General features: G+C 33.8%; 1 protein-coding gene across 2 annotated transcripts in view; it reads right to left on the reverse strand.

Annotated features, from left to right (window-relative positions):
- The window catches only part of LOC149785896 (uncharacterized), a 277,180-nt gene that overhangs the window by 43,137 nt on the left and 212,389 nt on the right, over positions 1-21,654 (reverse strand). For both annotated transcript variants that reach the window (XM_089976106.1, XM_089976107.1), the window contains 3 exons: positions 8,345-8,481; positions 6,642-6,740; positions 4,667-4,765 (listed from right to left, as the gene is read on the reverse strand). In XM_089976106.1, coding sequence (XP_089832232.1) covers positions 4,667-4,765; positions 6,642-6,740; positions 8,345-8,479 — 333 coding nt within the window. In that variant the 5' untranslated portion in view covers positions 8,480-8,481. The remainder of the gene's footprint in view (positions 1-4,666; positions 4,766-6,641; positions 6,741-8,344; positions 8,482-21,654) is intronic.

The following is a 21,654-nucleotide window of genomic DNA, read 5'->3' on the forward strand; positions in this document are numbered from 1 at the left end:
GAATTCCACTAATATTCACCTTAAATGTCATATTATGGTTTAGAATTCCACTAATATTCACCTTAAATGTCATATCATGGTTTGGAATTCCACTAACATTCACCTTAAATGTCATATCATGGTTTAGAATTCCACTAACATTCACCTTAAATGTCATATTATGGTTTAGAATTTCACTAACATTCACCTTAAATGTCATATCATGGTTTAGAATTCCACTAATATTCACCTTAAATGTCATATCATGGTTTAGAATTCCACTAATATTCACCTTAAATGTCATATTATGGTTTAGAATTCCACTAATATTCACCTTAAATGTCATATCATGGTTTAGAATTCCACTAATATTCACCTTAAATGTCATATTATGGTTTAGAATTCCACTAATATTCACCTTAAATGTCATATCATGGTTTAGAATTCCACTAATATTCACCTTAAATGTCATATTATGGTTTAGAATTCCACTAATATTCACCTATATGTCATATTATGGTTTAGAATTCCACTAATATTCACCTTAAATGTCATATTATGGTTTAGAATTCCACTAATATTCACCTATATGTCATATTATGGTTTAGAATTCCACTAATATTCACCTTAAATGTCATATTATGGTTTAGAATTCCACTAATATTCACCTATATGTCATATTATGGTTTAGAATTCCACTAATATTCACCTTAAATGTCATATTATGGTTTAGAATTCCACTAATATTCACCTTAAATGTCATATCATGGTTTAGAATTCCACTAATATTCACCTTAAATGTCATATCATGGTTTAGAATTCCACTAATATTCACCTTAAATGTCATATCATGGTTTAGAATTCCACTAATATTCACCTTAAATGTCATATCATGGTTTAGAATTCCACTAATATTCACCTTAAATGTCATATTATGGTTTAGAATTCCACTAATATTCACCTTAAATGTCATATCATGGTTTAGAATTCCACTAACATTCACCTTAAATGTCATATCATGGTTTAGAATTCCACTAACATTCACCTTAAATGTCATATTATGGTTTAGAATTTCACTAATATTCACCTTAAATGTCATATCATGGTTTAGAATTCCACTAATATTCACCTTAAATGTCATATCATGGTTTAGAATTCCACTAATATTCACCTTAAATGTCATATTATGGTTTAGAATTCCACTAATATTCACCTTAAATGTCATATCATGGTTTAGAATTCCACTAATATTCACCTTGAATGTCATATTATGGTTTAGAATTCCACTAATATTCACCTTAAATGTCATATCATGGTTTAGAATTCCACTAATATTCACCTTAAATGTCATATTATGGTTTAGAATTCCACTAATATTCACCTATATGTCATATTATGGTTTAGAATTCCACTAATATTCACCTTAAATGTCATATTATGGTTTAGAATTCCACTAATATTCACCTATATGTCATATTATGGTTTAGAATTCCACTAATATTCACCTTAAATGTCATATTATGGTTTAGAATTCCACTAATATTCACCTTAAATGTCATATCATGGTTTAGAATTCCACTAATATTCACCTTAAATGTCATATTATGGTTTAGAATTTCACTAATATTCACCTTAAATGTCATATCATGGTTTAGAATTCCACTAATATTCACCTTAAATGTCATATCATGGTTTAGAATTCCACTAATATTCACCTTAAATGTCATATTATGGTTTAGAATTCCACTAATATTCACCTTAAATGTCATATCATGGTTTAGAATTCCACTAATATTCACCTTGAATGTCATATTATGGTTTAGAATTCCACTAATATTCACCTTAAATGTCATATCATGGTTTAGAATTCCACTAATATTCACCTTAAATGTCATATTATGGTTTAGAATTCCACTAATATTCACCTATATGTCATATTATGGTTTAGAATTCCACTAATATTCACCTTAAATGTCATATTATGGTTTAGAATTCCACTAATATTCACCTATATGTCATATTATGGTTTAGAATTCCACTAATATTCACCTTAAATGTCATATTATGGTTTAGAATTCCACTAATATTCACCTATATGTCATATTATGGTTTAGAATTCCACTAATATTCACCTTAAATGTCATATTATGGTTTAGAATTCCACTAATATTCACCTATATGTCATATTATGGTTTAGAATTCCACTAATATTCACCTTAAATGTCATATTATGGTTTAGAATTCCACTAATATTCACCTTAAATGTCATATCATGGTTTAGAATTCCACTAATATTCACCTTAAATGTCATATCATGGTTTAGAATTCCACTAATATTCACCTTAAATGTCATATCATGGTTTAGAATTCCACTAATATTCACCTTAAATGTCATATCATGGTTTAGAATTCCACTAATATTCACCTTAAATGTCATATTATGGTTTAGAATTCCACTAATATTCACCTTAAATGTCATATCATGGTTTAGAATTCCACTAACATTCACCTTAAATGTCATATCATGGTTTAGAATTCCACTAACATTCACCTTAAATGTCATATTATGGTTTAGAATTTCACTAATATTCACCTTAAATGTCATATCATGGTTTAGAATTCCACTAATATTCACCTTAAATGTCATATCATGGTTTAGAATTCCACTAATATTCACCTTAAATGTCATATTATGGTTTAGAATTCCACTAATATTCACCTTAAATGTCATATCATGGTTTAGAATTCCACTAATATTCACCTTGAATGTCATATTATGGTTTAGAATTCCACTAATATTCACCTTAAATGTCATATCATGGTTTAGAATTCCACTAATATTCACCTTAAATGTCATATTATGGTTTAGAATTCCACTAATATTCACCTATATGTCATATTATGGTTTAGAATTCCACTAATATTCACCTTAAATGTCATATTATGGTTTAGAATTCCACTAATATTCACCTATATGTCATATTATGGTTTAGAATTCCACTAATATTCACCTTAAATGTCATATTATGGTTTAGAATTCCACTAATATTCACCTTAAATGTCATATCATGGTTTAGAATTCCACTAATATTCACCTTAAATGTCATATTATGGTTTAGAATTTCACTAATATTCACCTTAAATGTCATATCATGGTTTAGAATTCCACTAATATTCACCTTAAATGTCATATCATGGTTTAGAATTCCACTAATATTCACCTTAAATGTCATATTATGGTTTAGAATTCCACTAATATTCACCTTAAATGTCATATCATGGTTTAGAATTCCACTAATATTCACCTTGAATGTCATATTATGGTTTAGAATTCCACTAATATTCACCTTAAATGTCATATCATGGTTTAGAATTCCACTAATATTCACCTTAAATGTCATATTATGGTTTAGAATTCCACTAATATTCACCTATATGTCATATTATGGTTTAGAATTCCACTAATATTCACCTTAAATGTCATATTATGGTTTAGAATTCCACTAATATTCACCTATATGTCATATTATGGTTTAGAATTCCACTAATATTCACCTTAAATGTCATATTATGGTTTAGAATTCCACTAATATTCACCTTAAATGTCATATTATGGTTTAGAATTCCACTAATATTCACCTATATGTCATATTATGGTTTAGAATTCCACTAATATTCACCTTAAATGTCATATTATGGTTTAGAATTCCACTAATATTCACCTTAAATGTCATTTCCTGCCTTATAATTCTACCAATATGCCTTACATGATATCATTTCATAACCTAGAATTCCAATAATGCTTATTACTTTGATAAATCTTATATTGTGGTTAATAATTCCACTAATGCTCATCTTACCATGATAAATGTTGTATCATGGTTTAGAATTCCACTAATGTTTTTACTACCATGATAAATGTTGTATAAAGGTTTAGAATTCCACTAATGTTTTTACTACCATGATAAATGTTGTATCATGGTTTAGAATTCCACTAATGTTTTTACTACCATGATAAATGTTGTATCATGGTATAGAATTCCACTAATGTTTTTACTACCATGATAAATGTTGTATCATGGTTTAGAATTTCACTAATGTTTTTACTACCATGATAAATGTTGTATCATGGTATAGAATTCCACTAATGTTTTTACTACCAAGATAAATGTTGTATCATGGTTTAGAATTTCACTAATGTTTTTACTACCATGATAAATGTTGTATAAAGGTTTAGAATTCCACTAATGTTTTTACTACCATGATAAATGTTGTATCATGGTTTAGAATTCCACTAATGTTTTTACTACCATGATAAATGTTGTATCATGGTATAGAATTCCACTAATGTTTTTACTACCATGATAAATGTTGTATCAAGGTTTAGAATTTCACTAATGTTTTTACTACCATGATAAATGTTGTATCATGGTATAGAATTCCACTAATGTTTTTACTACCATGATAAATGTTGTATCATGGTTTAGAATTTCACTAATGTTTTTACTACCATGATAAATGTTGTATCAAGGTTTAGAATTCCACTAATGTTTTTACTACCAAGACAAATGTTGTTATCATTGCTTAGAATTCTGACCTGACAATAAGTTTCAAGAATAGATGAACAGTTAGGTGAAAACTCAGCATATAATCAAAACTAGATAATGTGCATGAATATAAAGAATACCTCATCCTGTACATCGACGTTACATCCAGCTTCTATTAGCATGCGGATGACCTCCAGGTGACCTTGGGATGCTGCACGATGAATTGGTGCATGGCCGTTCTGAAAAACAATCCAAAGACAATTTTCTACAAAAGGTTTATCCTGTGGATATATAGCTGGTGTAAAATAAATCCAGTGACAGAGAACCTTGAATAACTAAAAATTAATGTTGGGCACACATTTTTCTCAATGTGAAAGCCTAGCTGGGCAACTAAAAATATATTAAAAATGGATAACGCTAAATATTAGTTACATTGGCCCTTGAGGTATTTACTTAATGCATGATGCAACAATTATCCATTCTTGTGTTGCATATAGCCATATCAATCCACAGGTGTCAATATGTTCATTATCTACTAATTAATAATAAATACAAGAATACCACCTTGGAGTCATAAATGTGTTCTTTTTTTTGTCAAAACACTGACATGACAGTGGTTTCTCTGATCTCTAACTTAGTGCGGTGAGGCCTGTTGATCCAGTAGTACTTTCTTATTGGTTTGTCGAAGAAATGGGTGATAGAGCATGTAATAGTTGTCTTTGTTGGATGACTTTAGCTAATAGACAGTGGCATGTTTCAAATCAAATCCCAATTGCTGATGCATTCTCTATTGGCATGGCTACCATACAAACAAATTTTAATGTGGATAAAGTGACATTTCCCTGAAAGTTTTGTTACAGATAAATAAAGTAGTATCAAATTAATGATAATTGTGTAATCTCAGATAATCAAATATGGAAAAATTTCTGATCTGGAGTGGTCAAATAACTGCAAAGCAAAATGACCACAAGACATGGATGGAATACAGTGAATAGAACAATGGTGCACACGTTTTTGTAGTTTGTACTCCAAACTTTCCAAGCATGCGGATAGAAAAATGTGCAGAATTAAAATCTGAGATTTTTATTTTAAAAATCTTTTTGGGGTCCCCCCACCCATCAGTAATCTGATCAAATCAACAGCATGTGCAAAGTCAAGGAAGTGTAGCAAATGGGACTGCAGCCCTAAAATTTACCCACATTGGTGGCCTAAAATACAAAATAGTTCAGCTGATAAGACTGGTTATAGTCTGATATGACTGGATAATCTGATGTGACCAGTTGCAGTCAGATTTTTCAATATCTGCCCCAATAATTTCTGTTCTTTAATGAAAAAAAAATTGTATACCAATGACATTTCTATACTTAATGACTGGATCAAACACCTAATGACTGCATCAGTCTCCTCATGACTGCATCAGACTACTAATGACTGGATTAGACTACTAATGACTGGATTAGACTACTACTGACTGGATCAAACTATTACTGACTAGATCAGTTCACTAATGACTGGATCAGACTACTAATGACTGGATCAGTCCACTAATGACTGGATCAGTCTACTAATGACTGGATCAGTCGACTAATGACTGGATCAGTCTACTAATGACTGGATCAGTCAACTAATGACTGGATCAGACTACTAAAAAGACCAATTTTGTTGTCACAAAATCTGGCTACTGACTGGGTCATGTCCTACCTAACTGCTGACAGGCCAGGTTACACTACTACCATGTTCACTGAATTAAAAAGTCCAGTGTCTATTAACACCATGTTCACTGAATTAAAAAGTCCAGTGTCTATTAACACCATGTTCACTGAATTAAAAAGTCCAGTGTCTATTAACACCATGTTCACTGAATTAAAAAGTCATGTGTCTACTAATATGAATGTAGTTCTTCACATCAGTTCAAGTTTTCTTTCTGAACAGATGACAGCAAATGGGAACTAGAATAAGATCAAGTGGGAATAAATTTTCAGAAATATATTTGTCTACTTGCAAAACCTGTGAAATTTTGCTACACACACACATTTTATTTTGGGACTGAACTCCATTTACAATAGTTTTTTTAGTTATTCTGAATACTTTTAAAAAATGCCCCAAGTTTTATACCTCGTCCTGTGCATCAACCATACAGTTCTGTCCAAGAAGGTATTGTACCACCTCCACATGACCATGCAATGCTGCATAGTGTAAAGCTGTACACCCTTTCTGCAAGCAAAATCAAAAAACGAAGAAAAGGTAAAAGACATCCTGAAAAATGTTTCATAAAGCAACAGTAAAACCTATCTTCATGGACACCTCCTTGAAAGACTGCCTCCTCAAAAAGGAAAACATCTTACTTTATCCATAATTTCAACCATTGTAGAAATGACATCTCTCCATTAAAGACAATATTTGTAATTCTAAATGACATGAATTACTGGCATAAGTACTCTCGTCTAAATGACATGAATTACTGGCATAATTACACTCATCTAAATGACATGAATTACTGGCATAATTTCTCTCATCTAAATGACATGAATTACTGGCATTACAACATGAAATTACTGGCATAAGTACACTCATCTAAATGACATGAATTACTGGCATAATTACTCTCATCTAAATGACATGAATTATTGGCATAAATACTCTCATCTAAATGATATGAATTACTGGCATTATGACATGAATTACTGGCATAATTACTCTCATTTAAATGACATGAATTAATGGCATAATTACTCTCATCTAAATGACATGAATTACTGGCATTACAACATGAATTACTGGCAAAACTACTATCATCTAAATGACATGAATTACTGGCATTACGACATGAATTACTGGCATAATTACTCTCATCTAAATGACATGAATTACTGGAATAATTACTCTCATCTAAATGACATGAATTACTGGCATATTACTCTCATCTAAATGACATGAATTTGCTGGCATTACAACATGAATTACTGGCATAATTACTCTAATCTAAATGACATGAATTACTGGCATAAATAATCTCATCTAAATGACATGAATTACTGGCATAATTACTCTCATCTAAATGACATGAATTTGCTGGCATTACAACATGAATTACTGGCATAAATACTCTCATCTAAATGACATGAATTACTGGCATTATGACATGAATTACTGGCATATTACTCTCATCTAAATGACATGAATTACTGGCATTACAACATGAATTACTGGCATAATTATTCTCATCTAAATGACGTGAATAAACTGGCATTATGACATGAATTACTGACATAAGAACTCTCATCTAAATGACATGAATTACTGGCATAATTATTCTCATCTAAATGACATGAATTACTGGATCATCTGATGCAATAAAATGTCTACAAAGATAGTGCAGCTCCTGTCGATACTTTTTTGATTTATGGCATTTGAACCACACCACAACAGTCTAGGTGTAAAGAAAATAAATTAATTTTCTGTCAAATTCTATTACTCACAATGTCAATAATTTTCTATCAAGTCCTATTACTTACTGTGTCAATAATTAATATTTTGTCAAGTGCTATTACTTACAATGTCAATAATTTTCTGTCAAGTCATATTACTTAACATGTCAATAATTAATTTTCTGTCAAGTCCTATTACTTAAAATGTCAATAATTTTCTGTCAAGTCCTATTACTTACAGTGCCAAGAATTAATTTTCTGTGAAGTCCTATTACTTACAGTGCCAATAATTCATTTTCCGTGAAGTCCTATTACTTACAGTGCCAATAATTAATTTTCCGTGAAGTCCTATTAGTGTTAATTATTTTTCTGTTAAGACCTATTACTTACAGTGTCAATATCGAAAGTTGCACCCTCTTCAAGGAGTTGCTGCACCCTGTCCAGCTGACCCCTTGCTGCAGCCCGACGAAGGTTTTCCGAAAGGGAGGTAACTGGGGACAACTCCAGCTCCTCAGGGGTGGCCATGTCTATGAAAAGTGAAAATAATGAGAAGGTTAATTGGTACATACACAAATAATAATCAATGGAATCTATCTAAAACAAACCCCAAGGGAGTTAAGAATAGATATATATATATATATATACTGCAAAATACTGCATCTTCTCTGACATATATTTTTCATTATGACAATACATTGTGGAAACTTTCTGCAGGTAATGAAAAATGCTTAGTTATACCAGTTAACAAAAGTGATAGAAAACGAAATGTAACAAATTATAGATCAATTCTTGCCCTGTCCAAATTAATTTGAAAATGTAATTCCAAGCTGGGTTGTGTGAGGGTTGTTTATCGACAGCACTTTCTAACACATTATTGCCTATGCATTTCTGAGGAAATGGAAGCAAAGACACCTCAGGAAGCTGTCCTGGGCAGGTAATGAACCCAAGACATTTGGATTACAAGTTCAACACTCTATCAACTGCATTACTGTGGCTCCCCAACCAGCAGCATCAAAGTTTAATCTTTAACATTCTGTCAAATTGCCCATTTGAAATATCAAAGATTCATGGTCAGAAGGATTGCATGACAGGAATGTCAATTACAACATCAAACTGTACCTAAAACAAGGACTTTGATATTGTAGATCATAAACTCATCTGCCAAACGCTTAAATTTATGGATGCGATACAAATGTACTTAAATTTTCTTAAGCCTTATATGCATGTTTATGATACTATGATTTACACGCCAGCAAAACCGGTTTCTTGTGCACAGACTGATCTATAACGTAATCCAGACGAGACTAAGTGAAATAAAAATAAACTGTGACAAGAAAAAAATCTACGGTAATTGATTTCAACTGACCGAAAAAACATAAAATGGAACAAGATATATTGACAAATGAGCAAAACGAACATGTTAAATTCAAGTTCTCTCCTCACTATTAATACTTTTTTTAAATATAATGTAGCTGAAACTGAGTACACAATGCACAGGACTGAAAACATTGTAAAGTATTGTGTGGAGATGTCTTAATGTATAACTTAAAAGACAAAACAAATACAACAGCAAAAAATGAATATGTTGATGAAACAGGTGGGTGAAAAGGAGGAGTACGGGTTACCTGAAAAACTTTTAACTTTAGCTTGGATAGTGTATATTTATAATAACAACATATGTACCACATATATAACTATTTAGTGTGAAGACAAGTAGCATTTAAACAAATCTCTTGGTTGCAATGATGTACTTCTGAACTGTCCATGGTGGTTGCAATTATGCACTTTTGGACTGTTTATGGTTGCAGTTATTTACTTTTGGACTGTTTATGATGGTTGCAATGATGTACATGTACTTTGGACTGCCCATGGTGGTTTTAATTACTTACTTTTGTACTTCCCATGGTGGCTGCAATTATCTACTTACTTTTGTACTGTCCATGGTGGTTGCAGTTACATACTTTTGCACTACCCATGGTGGTTTTAATTATGTTCTTTTGGTACATCCATGGTGGTTTCAATTTTGTACATTTAAACTGTCCATGGTAGTTGCAATTAAGTACTTCTGGACTGCCCATGGTAGTTGCAATTAAGTACTTTTGGACTGTCCTTTGTGGTTTCAATTATGTACTTTTGGATTACCAATTGTGGTTACAATGATGTACTTCTGGACTGTCCATGGTGGTTGCAATTATGTACTTTTGGACTGTCCATGGTGGTTGCAAAAGGCAATGACTTGCATCAAAGTATCATCATTTAATTATGCCTGAAAATTGCCTTTAGTATAAAAACTTTCAGGAGAGAGACCTGACCATCATTTACAATGGACCAGTCTCATTTACACTGGACCAGTCTCATTTACAATGGACCAGTCTCATTTACACTGGACCAGTCTCATTTACACTGGACCAGTTGCATCATTAAATTTGTTCTGAAAGATTCTTAAATTTTAGAATGCAGAAAACTGTTTGCAATGGTTAAAATTTACTCAGTTATCTACTGTTGCATAATATCAGAAAACAGTACTTAAGAAAATTGACTGCATCTTCAAAAAACAACCATTAGGCTTGTACTTGTAGCTTACCATCCATCGGTTGCTTATTATAAGGCTGAATGAAAATTACTGACAGTGTAGTTCTTACCAACATATCTAACAAAATCTAATGTATATAAGTGACTCAGAAACCATCCCAACTGAGAAGCGCTGCCCAAGGTGACTTAAATGCATGCAATCCAAAAATAGTGTTATACAAAACAATTTTCTTATTGTCCAGAATCAACTGCTAATTAAAATACAGTACTTTTCAGATATAATTATTTGCATACACAGATTGAAACAATATCGAAGGTATGAATGTGCCACAATTATATTGGTTATCACTGATCTCTTATATCTTAAGTTACATATAAACAATCATCGTATTGATATTAATCTTGTAATTCATGAAATTTTAATCACCCAGGGTTTATTTTTGAATGTGTGGCCCAGGGTTTATTTTTGAATGTGTGGCCAAGGGATTATATTAGAATGCATGACCCAAGGTTTATTTTTGAATGCAAGACAGCAGGATGCATGTTTATTTCTAAAAAGAAATAAAACCAAAAATTCATAAGAAAATGCTCTAAAATTCTGTATCATATTTTCAAGCCCTAAAATTATTTCATTAAAAAAACTCCTACATTTAGAAAACTTATCCCTTATTCCTTTTCAAATGTAGGGGAGTTAATTCTGCTGACCATTTGTTTCCTCTGAATGAATGTACTGTTTTCTGGAGTCCATCTTTTCACGGACTGAAGTTTTCAGCTTCAAACCAGGGGACCCGAGTGGCTGAGTGCTCTAAAGCACTCACCATTAAGTTTACTGCCATCTCACCTGTCTGCGTGGGTTCAAGTCTCGCGCTCGGCCAATGTGGGTATGTGAGAAAGCTTGCTAGTAGCTTCTCGTGGGTTGGTGGGTTTTTTCCCAGGGTTTTCCCGGGTTCTTCCTCCACCATTTATACTAGCTGCCATGTAGAGCCTATCTTGTGCTGAAAAATGGCGTTAAACCCTATAACAGCAACCAAGCTTCAAACCATAAAGACACTGCAACAATGAACCTCCGATGGAAACAGCAAAACCCAATCCCCAATACATGAATTTAAGTTCCAACAAAAATGTATTTTTTCCTACAAAATTCAAAAGAATTTACATCAACAACAACAACAACAACAAAAACTGAATTACTGTAAATTTTGCACAAGTCCCAGTACTTTCATTTTGCACAAGTCCCAGTACTTTCATTTTCAACATTGTTATATTAGCATTGATGAAGACCTCAAGGGCGACTGTTTCTTTTTATACTACATGTACTGTATATCAGCAACGATGAATGCCTAAAACAAAAAGTTTGATATGCTGTGTTATCCTCAATAAATAAAATATGAATCCTTTTTATTATGTATCTCTGGTTATAATAAACACCATAACAGCATCAATTCTTGTTGTTTTTTAACTACTGGTATAACAAAAATCCACTTAGGCCTAGAAGTACACAAGTATTGATAACTTTAAGCTGAAGCACACATGGCTACAGCAATCGATTCATGTAGACCTCATCCTGTTTGTAACAGCAATAAATTCATGCAGACCTCAACCTGTTTGTAACAGCAATAAATTCATGCAGACCTCAACCTGTTTGTAACAGCAATCAATTCATGTAGACCTCAACCTGTTTGTAACAGCAATCAATTCATGCAGACCTCAACCTGTTTGTAACAGCAATCAATTCATGCAGACCTCAACCTGTTTGTAACAGCAATCAATTCATGCAGACCTCAACCTGTTTGTAACAGCAATCAATTCATGCAGACCTCAACCTATTTGTAACAGCAATCAATTCATGCAGACCTCAACCTGTTTGTAACAGTAATCGATTCATGCAGACCTCAACCTGTTTGTAACAGTAATCGATTCATGCAGACCTCAACCTGTTTGTAACAGTAATCAATTCATGCAGACCTCAACCTGTTTGTAACAGCAATCAATTCATGCAGACCTCAACCTATTTGTAACAGCAATCAATTCATGCAGACCTCAACCTATTTGTAACAGCAATCAATTCATGCAGACCTCAACCTGTTTGTAACAGTAATCAATTCATGCAGACCTCAACCTGTTTGTAACAGCAATCAATTCATGCAGACCTCAACCTATTTGTAACAGCAATCAATTCATGCAGACCTCAACCTATTTGTAACAGCAATCAATTCATGCAGACCTCAACCTGTTTGTAACAGTAATCGATTCATGCAGACCTCAACCTGTTTGTAACAGTAATCGATTGATGCAGACCTCAACCTGTTTGTAACAGTACAGACCTATTGTAGAGAACAGTCCATATATACTTGCATGTGAATCAGATCAAACTGCATAGACCCAGGTCTGCTGCTGCATAATGCTCTGGCAGATTCGGGTCTATGCAGTAATCAATAGAAACAACAATGACCCTGATCTGTTAACGCATTATGTAATGTCAGACCAAGATCTATGTTCTTTACAGTTGAAGCTGACCTGTGAGAGTATATACTGTAAACCTAGGTCTACCATCACACAAAGGCCTGTCAGATCAGGGTCTATGTTGTTTGCAGTCAGCATTGACTATAATAATATATATTGTAGACCTAAGTCTATAATCACACAAAGGCCTGTCAAACCAGGATCTATGTTGTCTGCAGTCAGCATTGACTATAAGAATATATACTGTACACATAAGTCTATAATCAAAGGCCTGTCAGATCAGGGTGTATGTTGTTTGCAGTCAGCATTGACTTATGAGAATATATACTGTAGACCTAGGTATATCATCATGTAATGGCCTGACAGATCAAGGTCTATGAAATGAATATCCAAACACTCAAGCCAGCCGACATTTTTTGCAGATAGTAAAATCAGGGTTAGATGGAAGTCAAATTTTAAAATTGTATTTTATTTTATTTTTAAAGTCTTTTTTTCAAAAAGACTAACATTTTTGTTTAAGGTTCAGAGACACAGAGCAGTTATGAGATTAAATCCATGGTGAGCATAAAACAATGCCACCACAAGAAAGAGATCTGAGTCAAGCCTGTTTACATTGAAGTGCATTCTAGTACACAGACAAATATAGGCAAGTTGGTGGTATACAAGGACTAAACTTACAGGTTAGGGTAGATAATAAATGACTTTTCTGATACATGTACTTCCCTGAATATGGTGTAAGTGATCTGATATCACTGGTTAGAGTAAAGTGTATTTGCTCAATGAAAGCATGACTTCATTCTGTTTGAACAATCCTTTCTTCTGTTAGTACCAAGTACTAAGGAAACTATTTGCTCACCACAAGAAACTGTGACAGCTATGACTATACCACCAGTCAAGTCTATCAATGACCACAACACCAGGGCATGAATTAAGCTCATTCTAAAACTGATTATACAAAAACATTTTTCAATGAAACCTTATCATTAAAATGAAAAAAAAGTTTACTAAATACCTCACCATTATCAAACATTAAAATTTATCAGATGATAATGGATGTTGGAATTGCAGGAACATCACTGTATTTATACGACTAGTTACAACCATGAAAATCAGCAGGTGTTTGGTTTCTGAGTAAAATGTATGTACATGTCATCTTGATATAGAAATTTTAAAGAAAATTAAAATTGTAAACTGAATATTACTAGGAAGGTCAACTTTACATTTATTGAAAGCTTAATAACAGCTGAAAAGTTAAGTGTGTACCATTACCTACATCTTGATGTCACGGGTAAAAGCCCCACTGGCTTGGCATGCATAGCGGAGAAAGTCTTTGAACTGTAAGGTCAAAATGAATGAGTGGGAATTGGAACATTTTCTTTTAGGAATCAATCTGCCTTTCTTTCTGATGAAGGACATACATGAATTTAAATATCAACTATTTGTGCTCAACTTTTGAGCAATGAAAATATGGGTTTGAGAGTGAGAGATAGAGTCAATGTCAGTGGCCAAAATTCATTTAATATCTTTCGCACTAAAACTGGCAAAAGAAAACTTAAGCAATGCATGTATCTTAACTGCATCTTAAAAGAGTTCCACTGCATGCTTCATCTACAGGAACATCTAAAGCTAGAAACAATTTGCAATGGCCCATTTTGGGCAAGGGGCATGAGATTTGCAATGGACCATTTTGGGCAAGGGGCATGAGATTTGCAATGGCCCATTTTGGGCAAAGGGCATGAGATTTGCAATGGCCCATTTTGGACAAGGGGCATGAGATTTGCAATGGCCCATTTTGGGCAAGGGGCATGAGTGAAATCTGAACAAGACCCAAGTATAGCATGTATAAAGATCGCTGACCCTTCAATCATTGTGTGCTAGAAAATGACCAACAAAGTTAAATGTGATAGCTGTAAAGACAGATGTCTGGCATATAAAAACCTGAGTGTAAACCTTAATAGTTTTTATGAGTGACCATGACCCCAAGGTCAAAATTGCAAATGTGCATATCAGCTTAAGAAATGTCTTGTCTTCTTGATGATTCATCCGGAGTATGAACAAAATCCATAACTGGCTTCAAGAAATAATATTTGCAAATAAAACACTTTAACCCAAACTTTAACACAATATGTTATGATTGTTACCTTGACCCCCAAGGTAATAGAAGCAATTAAGCATGTTACCAAATGATTGGTCTTTGCTTCATGATGATAAATACCAAGTATGATGAGAACAGGAAAACTTGAACCAAAAGCTCAATGTAAAGTTTCTATGACCAAGACCTGGCCCAAATTAAAATGGGGGGTGGGGTGAACAAGTCATAGAATGAAATCTATTAGCTTCATGATGATTTATGTCAATTATGATGAGAATCTATGAAGTGGTTTTGGAAACATATTCAAATTAAAAACATTTTACCAAAACCTTAACAAACTTTTGATTCCATGGCAGCCATGTTTGAAAAAGTGACTTCAACATCTGGCTTCCCACTGATAGGGGCTCAACAAAATATGGACATTTTAAAAAGTACCACTTTCAGTTACTATAAATCTGTATTGATAACTTTAAACTGTCTGAGAAAGATTCCATTAAAGTATGAAAACATAGGAATCCATTTCTAAATGATACCTGCATCAAGGCAACAGGCAATTTATAACTAATGCAAAAACAAGTATTTTACAATTCATTATCAGCTCCCAGTATTCAGTTTTGTCTCTTTTGCAGCCAATTTCAAAACAAACATAAATCACAATGCCTCACTGCAGTGCAGGTATGACTCATCAATGATATCAGACCTAACCAAATACATGCATTGAAAAGTAATTTTTCTTTACATAGAATGGACAATAAACAGAAAGAATTTGATCAATAAAAAGGGTGCATGTATAACCGTGTTTTACAGCATTACAGCACAAAAATGGCTATTTAGTGCCAAGAAAATGTAAAGTTTGCAAAATGCAAAAATATGGAATGCACAAAAATTTACGGAGATAAACTTTCCAAATAAATGGAAATATTAAGCACAAAAAGAACAAAATATAAAATTTGAAGACGATAAAATTCTGCAAAATGTAAATAAAATAACAAATAATGAGAACACATGTAAGCTCCTTTAAAACATCGTTAAAATTTGCGATATAACTGTATTTGGCAAAATACGTCAAACTGGAGGTCTGCAGAAAAGCAGCATAATCACATGCTTTTCTCAGTTATCACAAACCCTCACTGCTACATCTGAAATGAATATCCAAACATTCAAGCCAGATCAGGGTCTATGAAATGAAAATCCAAACATTCAAGCCAGATCAGGATCTATGAAATGAATATCCAAACATTCAAGCCAGATCAGGGTCTATGAAATGAATATCCAAACATTCAAGCCAGATCAGGGTCTATGAAATGAATATCCAAACATTCAAGCTAGATCAGGGTCTATGAAATGAATATCCAAACATTCAAGCCAGATTAGGGTCTATGAAATGAATATCCAAACATTCAAGTCAGATCAGGGTCTATGAAATGAATATCCAAACATTCAAGCCAGATCAGGGTCTATGAAATGAATATCCAAACATTCAAGCCAAACTACATTTTTTGCAGATACTGAAATCAGGGTTAGATGGAGGTCAAATTTAAAAATTGTATTTTATTTTATTTTTTTTTTGTTCAATGTTCAAAGACACAAAACAGTTATGAGATTAAATCCATGGTGAGCATAACAATCATTACAAATCTGATGAATCAGCTGCTGTAGTGGATATATTGGCTGCCAGATTGGCACAATTTTTGTCCCTTAGGACAAAGTATACATCATTTGAAGTCTTCTGATCAAAGCCCTGTGTCATAATAATCATTCATTCAGTGGAAGTAGTGACAAGAAAACACAGACATCATGGCAGCCATATTAAATGTATGACAAGCACCATTTTCACTTAAGACCAACAAGGTATCATAAGAAGTCAACTGTAAAACCCCATGTTGATAATGGGAGGAGCAGTATTAATAACATGCATGGTGGCCATAATGGATGTCAGACTGGTACCTATTTCATTCAAATCCAACTAGATATCATAAGAAGTCAATTGTAAAACCCCATGTTGATAATGGGAGCAGTATTAATAATATGCATGGTGGCCATAATGGATGTCAGACTGGTACCTCTTTCATTCAAATCCAACTGGATATCATAAGAAGTCAGTTGTAAAACCCCATGTTGATAATAGGAGAAGTAGTATTAATAAGATGCATGGTGGCCATAATGGATGTCAAACTGGTACCTATTTCATTCAAATCCAACTGGATATCAGAGTAAGTCTTTTAGTGAAAGCCCCACATCAATACAACTTTTTGTTCAAAAGGAATTGCAATTAAGAAGATTTTCAAGATGACTACTGTGACAACCATTTAGGACATCAGACTCTGGCACCATTCTTATTTAAGGCCAACTATCCATATGAAGTATTTTACTGAAAACTCCATTTTTATATGATATCCATGTACGAATACCCAAAACATTTTAAGATATTACTGTAGTGGCCTTATGGGATCTCAGATCAGCACCATTTTATTTTAGGACCAAATAGACATAAGAAGTCTTTTTGTGAAAATCTTATGACCATCCATTCAGGATAGCAAGAGTTTCAAGATGGCCATGGTAGCGGCCATAGAGGATGTGTGAACACCATTTTCAGGACCAACTAGACTATGGGATGAATGTTAAGTTTCATGGCAATACTCCATGTAATTTAGAAGGGGCAGCAACAACAAACTTGTGTTAATGTATAGATGGACATCAAATGATGGACAGACAGCGGACAACACACCATTACGTATGCTCTTCTGCTGATGAACAGTCGAGCCCAAACTTTTTTTTATCTGAATAATGATTCATAGCAACTTTGGCAGCCTTCTGTAAAATCCAAACTATGCAATGCTAAATTAGTTTTCAACTTTATGCCTGTTAAATAACCTGAAATTCAATCTTGGACTCAATATAAAAATTCTGAATAATCTGATTTCTCGCATCATCACCACTTCTATTCATTATTTTCATTACAGGATAATATTTACTATGGCAAGTTGTAACATGATATAAAATAGGGGTCACATCAAAGTCCACAAGGTATAGAATTGGGGTCATATCAAAGTCAACATGGTATAGAATAGGGGTCATATCAAAGTCAACATGGTATAGAATAGGGGTCATATCAAAGTCAATCAATCATCCAGAGCTCCAACAATTTTGAATTGTTATTGAAAATTAATGTTGTCAGAATCAGTTGCAGTCAATCTTTCAAACCATTACCAAGCCCACTCTTTGTTTATCTCACCTCATAAATTTAACTCCTTTTATTCAAGTGCTGAAGTCATTAACCTGATATGTAATTAAAAATATACTTAAAATCTGACATGATCTTTTTCCTTGTTTTCTTTAAAGTCAGAAATGCTAATGCCAGCTCTGCTTAATGTTGCCATCTTCACTAGCCAAGGTTCCGATAACCCTTTCTACACCATGGCAGATTGAACAGATATACCGGTGCTTTGTCCTAGTGACATCTATTTGATTCTATGAGTTGCCTCCCTTGGTATGCAATGCCAACTGACCAATAGTGTGATGCATTGTACATCGGCCAAACATGGTGGTGGCAATAGACCTAAAAAGGATACTTTGGAAGTTTAACATTAAAAGTATGACTATGTACCAGAGGGAAGCCATTACAGGTGTACCTGAGCGAAAGGTATTTGTGTAAACATTGACCAGCGGTGGAAAATTGATTATTTATCAGTCCATTCAAAGCTGAACAACTTAATTTTTGATTGGATGCAGTGGCTTGCTGCCGCATCCAATGAAATTCCCAGACCCGAAGCACAGAAATGTTTGCTCGTTATGTCAAGGTGTAGATAGGGTTATCTAAATCTTGTCTAGTGAAGATGGGATGCTTGCATGAAAGGTGGAAATACATGTAGTGAATCCATAATTCCCATAATAGTTAATGTAATACGAGGGGAAAGCATCCACATAGGCAAAAAACGTCATCAAAAGGGTTTAAAACAAACACAGTTGACTTTTAGGTCATTATACTGGGAAAAGAATGATTAGTTGGCTCACTGGCATTTTCTTTTTGTCATATCCAGTAACCTTTCCATCTTCACTGAGCTCTGTGTCTGGTCACATGTGCAAATGACATGGGATGTTGTTGCCAAGAGTTGTAATCTTTCTGACATCTTCTACCAATGACTTCAAGATTGTGGTAGATTCAAGTGTGTGTTTGGATTTTAACGTAGCTTTAACAATTATTCAGTTATATCGCTACACTGTCTGCAGTGTGGCAGTTTATAATGGTGTCAAGCACTGGGACATCATGTTGCAGATATGTAGCATCATGTTCCACCCAGTCATATTATCCTGACACCGTGTGTGTGTGTGTGTGTGATTTGGATTTTTGACCATAGCTTTAACAATTTTTCAGTCATATAGCTACAATGTCTGCAGTGTGGCAGCTGTTAGTACCATTTTTTATAAGTCTTTGATACAACTCGGCTGTGATTCGAACCTACAACCTCCTACATCCAGCTCTAACTGGTAGATTCAACCAATGTGCAGCATCAACACATTCACTTGTTTGGCTCCATCTGTTGAATTACCTCCATTATTAACTTCTCAAGACACAAAAACCTGTACCTTCTTTGTTATTTGGCCACTAGCAGTATTGTTACCAGCATCCTTTGGAAAGTGCTTTGGAATCATGATAGCTATTGAGACATTTGGATGAAATCTGAATGCTATGAATGCAGAAAATAGACGTTAGACAGGTTAGACAGGTTAAGCCATTCCATAGCAACTAACAGTACTGGAGACACTCTGTAGAGTTATGCACGTCTTGTTCCTGGCCAAGCAACCTCCCGAGAGGTATTATAGCGTAATTATTGCTATAAGTGGCAAAAAAGTATAATTTGTGAGTTAAAAGTATATTTATTACATGCCAGAATTACAGAACATGTGAAAAAGATAAATATATTTTGCCAGGTTCTAGAGCTGTTCAAAATTCTTGCCAAGCAAAATACAAACACAAAATATATTGAAAAATGAGTTACATTCAGCACTCACTTTAACTAGTCTACATGTGTAATTTTCACTGATTGATTGTAAACTGGAATTTTGCAATGATCATGGTCCAGTGCTCAGAGTGCTGTGTTACATTACTCTCATATTCTTCTTTTAAAGTTTGTAAAGTGGTGTTGATTTGTCTTTTTTGCTGATGTGACATGTTTTTAAATTTTAAATTATCCATCTACTCTAACATTTCATGTCAAATAATATCCTTAACTCACGTTGTAAATCGCTTCACATTTGGCACCCTTTTCTCTAAATGTTGAGACTGGTCTGTGAGGCAAAGTTCATATCTGAAGAAACCCATCTGTTTCTTTGGAAAATAAAGGCTTTGCTGTGCATTAGTACATGCAGGGATTATTTTACTTTTTGTTTCCTATTCCTTTGGAAAATGACCTTAACTGTTTATAGGTATCTCCTCCAAACCTATGAAAACCAAATGTTGTACTCCCAATTATGGCGGAGACAGGAACTAGTTTCCAGGTACCTTGCCTTAATATAGGTTTAAATTATCAAGTTCACGGAAACCACAAGCCCATTTCACACCCATATCTTACGGAAACCACAAGCCTATTTCACACCCATATCTTACGGAAACCACAAGCCCATTTCACACTCATATCTTACGGAAACCACAAGCCCATTTCACACCCATATCTTACAGAAACCACAAGCCAATTTCACACCCATATCTTACGGAAACCACAAGCCCATTTCACACCCATATCTTACGTAAGATGAGGACTACTGGTAAACCTGAGTACGGGTTTCAGTTACAACAACTATTTATCAAGTCTGAATGAATAGGAGTTTTGTATGGCTTCCTGATGTGGACATTGTATAATGTGTCAAAAAGTCACCTGCAATCAACATAGGTAATGAGTTTTGTATGGCTTCCCAATGCCTGGATGTGGGCATTGTATAATGTGTCAAAAAGTCAGGAGACCTGCAATCAACATAGGTAACGTTACTTAAATTAAATTGGTAACAAGCCTATGTGATTTTGACTTTGTACAAATAAAATCCTAGAATCATTTTTATGATTGTCCCTGCATTTGACTTAAAACAGGTAATCAAGTTAATGACCTTCACTATCTGTCTTCAACAATAACAACATTTATGGCTGAGCCAAATGATAATGAAGCTAAATAACATCCACATTCATTTGATATTTTTTGGAATCATCAAAAAATGTACTCATGACCAAATAAACTCATTACATTGGATTTAGATGACTCAATTAAGTGTTTCCAGCATGGCTTGACAGGGAGTGGGTGGGTGGGTTTGTCAATAATGACTCAGTTAAGTGTTTCCAGCATGGCTTGACAGGGAGTGGGTGGGTGGGTGGGTTTGTCAATAATTACCAAAGTAAGCAAAGAAAAGAAGGATGGACTTCTTACATTTATTAACATCGATGAATATTCAAATTCTATCCAAATGCAATCCATGAATATTTTCAAAGGAACATTTTAGTATTCATTTCAGCTTTACTCATAACACAGCAGTCTAAGGCCAATATAGATTGCTCACACATCTGACCTCTGTCTGTGCAAGCTTGAGTCTTGGCTTGACCAACATGGGTATATGAGAAAGTCTG

Source organism: Sinohyriopsis cumingii, chromosome 12 (assembly GCF_028554795.1).
Source record: "Sinohyriopsis cumingii isolate HCF-2022 chromosome 12, ASM2855479v2, whole genome shotgun sequence".
Classification (NCBI taxonomy): Eukaryota; Metazoa; Mollusca; class Bivalvia; order Unionida; family Unionidae; genus Sinohyriopsis; species Sinohyriopsis cumingii.